This window comes from Crinia signifera, chromosome 1 (assembly GCF_055691185.1).
Source record: "Crinia signifera chromosome 1, ASM5569118v1, whole genome shotgun sequence".
NCBI lineage: Eukaryota > Metazoa > Chordata > Amphibia > Anura > Myobatrachidae > Crinia > Crinia signifera.
This window is the reverse complement of record NC_139217.1, coordinates 164984120-164994749: the sequence shown is the minus strand read 5'-3', so window position 1 is coordinate 164994749 and position 10630 is coordinate 164984120. Positions and strand designations below refer to the sequence as shown.

At 42.5% G+C, this 10630-nt stretch overlaps 1 protein-coding gene across 1 annotated transcript; it reads left to right on the top strand.

Annotated features, from left to right (window-relative positions):
- The first annotated feature begins 1023 nt into the window (after positions 1 to 1023).
- Positions 1024 to 5745, top strand: LOC146060336 (FYVE, RhoGEF and PH domain-containing protein 5-like). Its single transcript, XM_083173430.1, is given in 4 exon segments — positions 1024 to 1472; positions 2695 to 3001; positions 3518 to 4481; positions 4484 to 5745. Coding segments are annotated over 4 exon segments (1854 nt in total). The 3' UTR covers positions 4618 to 5745.
- The last annotated feature ends 4885 nt before the right edge of the window (positions 5746 to 10630 follow it).

The following is a 10630-nucleotide window of genomic DNA, read 5'->3' as shown; positions in this document are numbered from 1 at the left end:
CACACAAACAATGGCGGTTCCCGTCCTATCTGTCCTCGTCCACCAGCTTTAGGAATGCACTGGAGGCTAAATGGGGAGATTATTCCAACACTAATCAGACACATACAGAGGACCCCCTACTCTACTGGCAGACAGCCAAAGCGGTGCTGAGGGGGGAGGTGATGGCATTTGTCAGCAAATATAAGAAAGAACGATCTAAAAATATATTGGAAGCACAAAGTGCCCTAACAACTTCCTATGCTGAATATAGACAGACACCCAACACGTCCACCAAGGAGATATATTTAAAGGCTAAAACCCATTTCGATTCCATCATGGAGTTCCAGGCCACTAAACATATCTCCAATATGGCATTCCAATTCCATAGACATGGAAACAAAAATGGTCGATTACTATCAAATTTAATTAGAGGCACTAGGCCCTCAGCGATGGTGACAGCTCTAAAAACGCAGGATGGAGTGAGGAAAACCACAGGGACAGAGGTGCTAGACATTTTTAGACGATTCTATGAGAAACTATACTCCCAAGAACCAATAGATGAAGGACTAAAATCCAAGTTGTGGGACTCGGTTGAAATACCACAGATACCAGAGACTGCCAAGGCGGGCCTGATGGACCCAATTTCGGCAGAGGAGGTATCCCAAACCATCAAAAAACTAAAACCCCTGAAGGCCCCAGGGCCAGATGGATTTACAGGGGAATTTTATAAGATCTTAGTGGACAAAATTAGTGGGCCACTGGCAGAAGCGTTTAATACTATAATGAAGGGCTCCCCCTTGCCATTATACTTCAATTCAGCAGTAGTAAAGGTACTACCAAAGCCGGGACGCGGAGAATCCGGGGTCATACCGCCCAATCTCGCTTCTTAATAGCGACTATAAACTACTAACCAAAATCCTCTCAGAAAGACTTAAATACATCATGCCAAAAATTGTTTCTGCTGATCAAACGGGATTTATATATGGGCGGCACTCAGTGGTTAATGTGAGAAAGGTGCTGGCTGCAGTGCAACACTTGGAACGGATGGGTGGTTCCGGGGACCATGTTGTGTTATCTATGGATGCAGAAAAAGCTTTCGACTTGGTCACCTGGGACCACCTATACGAGTCCCTGGCAAGATTCGGTTTTCCCAGGGAGTTTATTACATTGCTGGGAACACTGTATTACAAGCCAAAGACGCAGGTAGCATGCAATGGTTATATGTCATCGTATTTTGATATTCAAAAAGGGACTAGGCAGGGATGCCCTCTCTCGCCATTGCTATTTGCTTTGGCCTTAGAACCCCTGGCAATAGCCATACGGTCGCACCAGAAATTTAAGGGTATAACGGTTGGATCCGCAGTACTGAAAATTGGGCTGTTTGCGGATGACATGTTACTGTTCGCTTCAGACCTCTCCACGTCCGTTCCGGCTATCTTGGACCTACTGAAAGACTTCGGCTCATTTGCCGGATATAAAGTCAACATCCACAAGTCAGAAGCACTTATGGTACCCACAATAGGCACACCCATGGGGGATATACCCTGTCTCGCCCACTTTAAGATTAATACATGTCAGATCAAATATTTGGGTGTGAATATACCTAGCAAAATATCCAAACTATATAGCAGTAATTTTGAACATGTTATAATAGGGATAGTTAAGCAACTTGAGGCATGGAGATCTCTCCCGCTGTCCCTAATGGGAAGGGCGGCGGTTATACAGTCTATTATATTTCCGAAGCTGTCATACTGTATACAGATGTTACCAGTGAAAATATCAAAGGCTGACGTGAAAAGAATAAATGCAGCTTTTTATAAATTTATTTGGGCAGACAAAAAACCCAGGATAGCAAGAAACAAACTTTACCTTAAGAAAAACGAAGGGGGTCTGGGTATGCCTCACTTGACGGCCTTCACCCAATCGGTATTCATGAGGTATATAGTGGATTGGATGCAGGGGTCGGACCAATACACTTATAAAGTTTTGGAAACTGAATTCTCCCCTATGCTGTCTACTGCAGCTTTGCTACATATGCCAAGGAAATCCTTGCCGCCCTCGGTAGTGCAAAATGTTTTGTTTTCAGATACTCACAGCATATGGGTAGACATTAACAAAAAACTGGGGCGTAGACATACTGTCTCACGCTACACTACATTTTGGGGTAATCCGAGCTTCCAACCAAGTGCCCTAAACTCCACTTATTTAACGTGGAAGAGCAAAGGTATATCAGCAGTTAAGGACGTATTCGACCCAGGGGGCCACTTGCTAACCTTCCAAGATTTAGTAGCAAAATATTTGATAAACAATGCTGATTTCTTTATGTACCTGCAGATCAGGCACTTTATACAGACTATGCCTCAGGCAATGATCACGGAGGGAGCGCAAGACCCCTTAAAAGCCATTTTTGCCCTAAGTTCCACCGGCCCATTCAGACTTCGATACCTATATCCCACTCTATTGCCAGCAAACCCTGATACCATTTGGGGGAGTGTAGCGACCCTATGGCAGTCAGATATACCTTCAGTTACTTCATCAGAATTTCTGACCAAGCATTTAGAAAAGACAATGAAAATATTGCAATCAGCGATGCTTCAAGAAGTACACCTGAAGACCCTACATAGGGCATATATCTCACAGGCGCAACGAAAACATTATGTACCAGGGGAGATAGGTATTGAAATGTAAGAGTACTGCCTCCACATTCTTTCATAGCATGTGGGATTGCGGTAAGATACGTAAATACTGGGATAAAGTCATGGGATTCATTAATGGGATATGTGGTCTACGTCTTATGAAAGACCCCTTGGCTATGCTAATGGCAAATTTTGCTAATCGGAACCTAGAGGGAAGGAAGAGAGTGCTCACCCCGATCTTGACTATGATAGTAACAGTGGCAAAGAAGGTGGTGTTGCGCTCTTGGACATCCGCTTCGGTGCCAATGTTGGCCTCGGTAAAGCTGGAGCTAAACAAGATACTCTACTTTGACAGAAGAGCCACATTACCTGACATAGAAAATGGGGTGAAAAAGTTCCATAGGAAATGGGGAATATACATTGACTCGTTAGACCCAACCATGAAAACACAGATACTTAAAATATTTGAAGGTACCACATGGTATCTACTTAGGACTTTAACATGAGAGAAACCGGGAAATTCCTGCAAGGGGGGGAGGGGGGAGAGGGAATAGTTCGGAGGGGGGGGGGGGTTGTTAAAAACAACTGAAGTGAGAGATGAGATGTATGGGAACATCATATAATGTGTTAATGTTGAATGTAATACTCAAGCTTCAGTCATTTATTTCTGTATGGGGTGAAATATGCATGTTTTCTATAAGATACCCTGAAGTTGAAGGGGATATGTAACCAGAAACAAAAAACACTCAAGAGAAGCAAATTGTGAAACCAGTTTATTTGTCAAGATAAAATAACAGCTGGACTGTACTATATATGTTTATCCATTTTGCTCAATAAAAATTGTTTTGGAAAAAAAAAAAAAATAATAAAACTCCACGTTTCTCTCTTTGTTCCGGGGGCAGAGGAACTTCCAGCGCGGACAGTCGAGTGTGAAACACGAACTAGTGAAAGTTGTGCAGAGAATTTTCCAGTATAACATGATTCTAACAGATTACCTGAACAATCTGTGTCCAGACTGGGCGGAGTATGAGGACACTCAGGCCGCCCTGCTGATTGTCTCAGAAGTCGCCGATCACGCTAATGAGAGCATGCACAGAGGGGAGAACCTGCAGAAGTTGGTGCAGATTGAGCACAGTGTCAGGAGACAGCGCAGCCTGCTCCAGCCGGGAAGGGAGTTTGTTAAGGAAGGGACACTAATGAAGGTGTCTGGCAGAAACCGGCATCCCCGCCACTTGTTCCTGATGAATGATGTCCTGCTGTACACCTTCCCCCAGAAAGACGGCAAGTACCGGCTGAAGAACACGCTGTCTATCCCAGGAATGAGGGTGAGCCGGCCGATTGTGGAGAATGCGCAGAACGTGCTGAAGATTGAATGTATGGAGCGCTGCCTGATGCTGTCCGCCAGCTCCTGCTCGGAGAGGGATGACTGGTATAGCTGTATCAGCAGGACCGTACAAGAGTACTACAAGGCTCCGACTGTGTCCGTCTATAACAACATTGAGCTTAGGGAACGACTGGGAATGTGTCTGGGTGAGAGGCCTCCCAGTGTGGCACACATGTCTCACGCTATGATGTGTATGAACTGTGGCAGCGACTTCACACTGACACTGAGACGCCATCACTGTCACGCCTGTGGCAAGATTGTTTGTCGCAGTTGCTCCAGAAACAAATACCCACTAAAGTACCTGAAAGATCGTCCATCTAAAGTTTGCAATGGATGCTTCACTGAGCTACGGAAAAGAGAGCTTGCGTCAGCGAACATGAATTCCTCGCCACAGTTGTCACGGTCGTCCACCAGCGCTTTTTCATCCATGCTTCAAAGCATTCACCCCTCTTCTTTTAAGAGACACAAGAAAGTGCCATCTGCTCAGCATCCGGTGAAAGTTCCACAATTAGTGGTTATTTACATCGGTGCAAAAAGGGAAAGAAATACTGGAAGAAGCGCTGGTTTGTCATTAAAGGCAAAGTGTTGTACACATATACTGCGTGTGAGGTGGGTTGAAGCCATAAAAGCAGCCACAGTATTATAGCATTCGCTAAACACAGAAAACACCCACCCAATGAACATTTGCAGAATGTAAATCCCGCCCCCCCCCCCCTTCCTGATCCCCGGAACGGAACTATTTGCAGGAAGAGGAGCGGTCAGCACCTGTGGGGACTGAAGGCTCCGCCTCTACATCTTGCTCCTCTATCGGAAATCTTTTTGTTTTATATATCAGCCAGTGGGACACATTATACAGAATGGAACTTGCAGCTCCCTCCTTCATTTTTCTACGGTGAAAGGTTCAATTTTACATAGAGACAATCTTTTCCCAAATATCCTCCTGTTTACAATGTTCTCATGACTAATTAAGCAGGTAATTTTATAATATTTGTCATACGTCAGCCACATATATGTGTTTATATACCTATCTAGTAAAAGAAACAGAGAGGCGACTGTGTGTGTGCGATGATTAAAGGGGAACTCTGCCTTCGGAGAGCTCTACAGTCTAGGTGACCCAACTTGTGTGGCCAGCGCACTGCGCAATTGTATGTAAACCAATCTGCTCTCATATCCAAGGACTATTGAATTGGGCCCGGACAGCAGGGGGTCGGAGTTCCCCTTTCAGGAAACGGATTCACCTCTGGTGACAATAAAACAAAAAAGAAATCAACACAGAACAAAACAAACCTCATCTTTTTCCATCCAGCTTTTATACTGTATTCTCAAGGGCTTAGTTCATGTTGAACTCTAGAGTTGGCAACCATGGTGGCGAACTAATTCTGTTCCCGTGCTACGATTGGCAGCTCCACCATTGCTGGTGGCCCCTTGCGTCGACCGTTCGCTGCTTTAGAACACAGAAACCTCACCAGTTACAGTTGCCGCATCCTTACTGGGCCCCCTTTGTCCTCAGACGCCAGCGACAAGTGCATTGGAGCACCCCGATATGCCGATGTAAAAACATTGTTTAGCAGGCTATGCTAAATATTAGCGATGTTGGAATGGCATTGTTTACAGAGTACTTGTAATTGTATAGCAGACAAAAAGCCTTAATCATACACGTTGGTTCTGTCCGACCTATTTAAAAGTAGAAATGAACAGTCAGGTTTCACCTCTCAATGAGAATCTGTAATAATGATGTTATAAATAAATATGTTTAACAGTGTTGTCATTATAAAAAAAAAAAAAAAATCTAGGTAAAAATAGCAGATTGTGAGTTGTTGCAATAAAGGTTTGATAGTTAACGCTTCATGTTTTTTTCCTTCCGTAACAAATTTGATTTACCACAAAACATGAATCACATATCCATTGTATGTGTATAAACTGTAAGCCTCCAACAAGATAAACTTAATAGAGGGATTATTTATCATTTCAGAAGCTTATTAGTGTATTATATGCTTTGGTAACCAGTTTATTTAAAAAAAGATCGAAACATCGGGTTCACAGTACCAATGTTTAGGTCTAAATGATGTTTTGCAATCAATGTTGAAAAACATCATTTGACCGATGTTTTATTCCGATGTCCCATCCCTAGGAAGCACCATATGAGCCGTTGCAAGAAGCTACGCTGAAGTTACTTTCATGGAAATTCAGTTTTTTAGTGGAGATAACCTCTGCAAGGAGGGTGTCGGAGTTACAGGCACTCTGGGCGGTGGAGCCTTTTTTGAAATTTTTTTTGAAGATAGGGTAGTGCTACGAACTAACCCTGAGTTTTTGCATAAAGTCGTATTGGACTTTCATATTAACCAGGATATCCTGCCTTCTTTCTGCGCCAATCCATCAAATGTGAAAGAGGAGCGATTACACAGGCTGGATGTTGTAAGAGCTCTGAAGATTTATGTGCAAAATACAAGAAGCATCCGGAAATCGAAGAATTTATTTGTTTTAACGGAAGGTGTAAACAAAGGTCAAGCCGCATCAAAAGCTACATTGGCTAGATGGATCAAGGCCTGTATCTGTAAGGCGTTGTACCATTTTTAATGTTGTGACACTCTCATAATATACACCTAATCACATTACCAACACTTTCATTTAACACTTCAGCCACATCTTTTAAAACTTACTTAACGACACAACTTCACAATAGACATATATACCCCCACTAATCTTATCAGTTATGCACATCCTTTTTTCACAAATTAATTACACACAAACTGCAACAGTTTTCCCGACTGTCACTTTATCACTCACCTATTTTCACATATTAGGTACATACACTCACACCTACACGCAGTATAATGTTACTTCATCACAGTACACTGCTCCTATAACTAATCGCAATATTCACTATAATCATCATACATGGGCTTCTATGTATCATATTCAAATCATCTCTTTTTTCTGACATTGAATAATGGTCAAAACACGACACTATTTAATTTTCTTTGTTATTAATTTTTATACAGTCAATTATGGGCGCAATTATAGATACATAGGGGGAAATTTACCAAAATGGATTCGTATACAAAATCGTATTCGTATTTCTCCTACGACCGTCTACGAATGTGTACGACTGCTGTTGTTGTTAAAAAAGTCGTGTTCCGGAATTTTATTTACTATCTAGTTGTAATAGAAAAAATCGTATTTTTCGATGTCGTAGCATGCGTATTTGAGTTTCGACATGTTTTCGTATTGTCGTAGAAGAAATACGAATGTCGTAGGGAAGTTTCCTGTAAAACAAAGATATTTCACGAATTGTCGTGAAACAAAATACGAAAAATCGTATTTTTTTCCACATGCGTCACTACGAAAATGAAAGCACAATCGTGATTGGTGTATTTCTTTTACACTTGGGAGGGCTCTCACAGCCATATATAAGTCGTGAAGGCGCCAAAACTTGTTGTGGGTGTAGTTTGGAGTGTGTAGGAGAGAGGTGCAGTGGAGATTTGTGAGGAGAGGTGAGGATTGGTGTTTGTTTCAAGTGATTTCTGAGTGTGTATTGTTCTGAAAGTTGTCTTGTGCTATTGTTTGTCTTGTCCTTTTAAAAGTTTGTCACATTTTTTTTTTTGGTACTAAAGTCGATATTTGTGTGTGTTTGTGTGTGTGTGTGTTTGAGGGAAGGAGTAGGAGTGTGTTTTGTGTTGTTTGTGTTTCATTTATTTAGTGTGTTATAAGTTTGTGCTCATGTCTGAGAGTGGTGACAGTTCCATGGGTGAGGTGGAGGAGGTGGCTGATGTGATGGTGGGTGACGAGGAGCTGGATGAGGAGGAGGATGAGGAATATGTGGCTGAGGTAGGTGAGGGTGAGGATGAAGAGGATTATGATGTGCCTGTTGACACCCCTGCTGCCTCGAAGAAGGGGCAAAAGAAACCTGCCAAGAAGATGCCAAAGTTCTCAGCTGCTGAAAGCACTGCCCTTCTGCACAGTATTATAAAGTATAAGGGCCCACTGTTTTTCCAGCCAGTCTCGGCAGCACGGAAGGCAAATATATGGAAGCAGGTAGTGGAAGCGGTCAATGCCCATGGGACCGTTGTCCATGATTTTGCAAACTGCAAATAAAGGTTCTATGACATCCGTCGGCTTGTGAAAGAAAAACTGACTAAGGAGGGGAAGCATCGACGCCGATATGGGCCCAATGTCCCATCCCGTATTGACTGGAAAGATTATGAGCGGGCAATGGCCACTCTTATTCCCAAAGAAGTTATCAGCCCACCTGGTGTGCTTGATTCGGATGCCCGACATGCTGGTGACTACTCGGTCATTGCAGTAATTTTATCCTAGCTATGATGCAACATAACATTTTTTAACAACAGTCATTGTTTAGTCACCAATGAGCCACACACCCAGTTCATTATCACTGTAATGTACACATGCTATACCACTCACATGGTTTAGTTGTTTGGGTAGAATTTTTTAGCCAGACATTTGGTCGACACAAGCAGTATGTTGACATGTGAAGGTTACAACTTGTTTGCATTACAACACAATTGCACAGGTTAGGTCTGCACAAACGTTCTTTTGTGTGAATTAATTTGGTGGTATTGTAGTTTACTGTAACCAGCTAAAATGCTTGTTTGAAAATACAAACCATATGCTTTGCATGGGGACAGATGTCTTATGTGCTGTCAAAAAATGATTTTGTTGTTTTACTTCAAAGTGAGATCTATATTGCTGTGTAAGCATAAATCAGACCGTATTAACCCTGCACAGAAATGCTAAAACTGACCCCAAAATCATGATTTGCACCTGTAACATCTGGCCCACCTGCAGTGCACATGGTGTACTCAATCTAATAATTATTAGGTCTGGTTAAAGTGAAGATGATTAACATCATTAATGCTTCCCCACATTGCTGTTTTTTTTTTCATTTCAATGCTAAAATCAATCAACATACATACATGCATGTCATGTTTATGATGTATTTTGGAACTGATCTTTTATAAATGGAACCTGTTTTCAATTGTTATGTATGTTTGTGCCTGCATTTTCAGATGCAGTGTTTATGTGTAGTCCTCATTGTCTTATAATTTGTTGTTTTGTAGGTGTGTTTGCATTAATCGTTGTGCTAACTATTGTTGTTGTATCCCATAGCAACGCCTGTGTGTTTTTAACATAAAGCTTATTCCAATGAGAAATGTTACGGTTTGCATTCAAGACTCAACATCAATTAATATTGTCTTGGTAATTAGAGCCATTAATGTGTGTTGTGCATGTGTAAACATCATGTATAAATTTAAATTGTATACAATACACATTACAATTGTGCCAACATTATTGGAGTACTCTTGTAATGAAGGTGTCATGTTTATCTATTGTTTGTGGTAATCTCTGTTTTTATTGTTGTGGCTCCTTGTGATGCTAATGAGGATGTGTTGTGGTTGTGTAATTTGTCATCACAGCTGCACGTGCGAAAAAAGGAAGGTCCTCATCTCCTTCTGGGTCCACATTATCTGGAGCCACCAAGATGTCAAAGGTCAAGCAACCGAACACATCCCCTGTGGTTTCAAGGGGTCCCCGGGCCAAAAAGTTGAAACTACTGTCAGTCTGCTGATTCAGCTGATGACACAGGTATGTTTTGTAATTGTGCCATTGTCATATTCTTTTCCAACCCGCCCAACATTCTGTATGCGTACAAATATATAACATGGTAAGCCACAAATGGCCTGCCAATCAGCTACTGTGTCACAGACTGTGTTTGACAAATGTGAGACGGGATTTGTTTGTCTGGCTGTGTAGCTCTCCATTGTTACACTTGGAAAGTGTACATATTTTCTCTCTCTCTCTCTCTCTCTCTCTGGTGGTGAACTTATGTTTGTCTTTTATTCTCCATACAGCATCCCGTGCTGCATCGCGGTCTGGCACCGCAAGGACTCACAGGAGTTCAGTGGCTACTCCTGCCGATCCTGCCCAGGGGGATCTATTTGGTGTTGAGGAGACAGGTGTGTGTTCTGACAGAGCCATCCTCCTCTCTCTCTCTCTGTCTCTCTCTCTCTCTGGTGGTGAACGTATGTTTGTCTTTTATTCTCCATACAGCATCCCGTGCTGCATCACGGTCTGGCACCTCAAGGACTCACACCACATCCTCATCCCCTGGCTTCGATGTGACACATGGGGATTTCTTTGATGTGGAGATAGGTAAATTGTTGTCCTCTAAAGTGTGGTTCTATGAAAGTGTATATATGTTTGTGTATATTTTTCTCTATCTATATATATATATATATATATATATAGATGCTGACGGACTGGCCCACCGTTTCCAGAAAGACAATGGCCGGGGTGCAATCACCGAAATAATAATGTAGACAACAGAATAGCGGCACTCCACGGGCTTCACTCAAGTCGAAAAGAAATACCAGCACACCAGGTATTAAAGCGACGTTTCGGATTTTACTCCTTAATCATGCAAAGAACACCAACCATAGAATGATACAATACACTCACCTAAATAGTAGAGGTACACAGCGTCATGTTCACCCCGTCCACCGGCCGAGCGTCCTCTCTGAGTTCCCGCACTTCCGGGTTGTGGAACGTGCGTCATCACGCCCACTCCGTCCCTCTGTGCGTCCTGGTTGCTAAGAGACCCCCCGATGCCGGG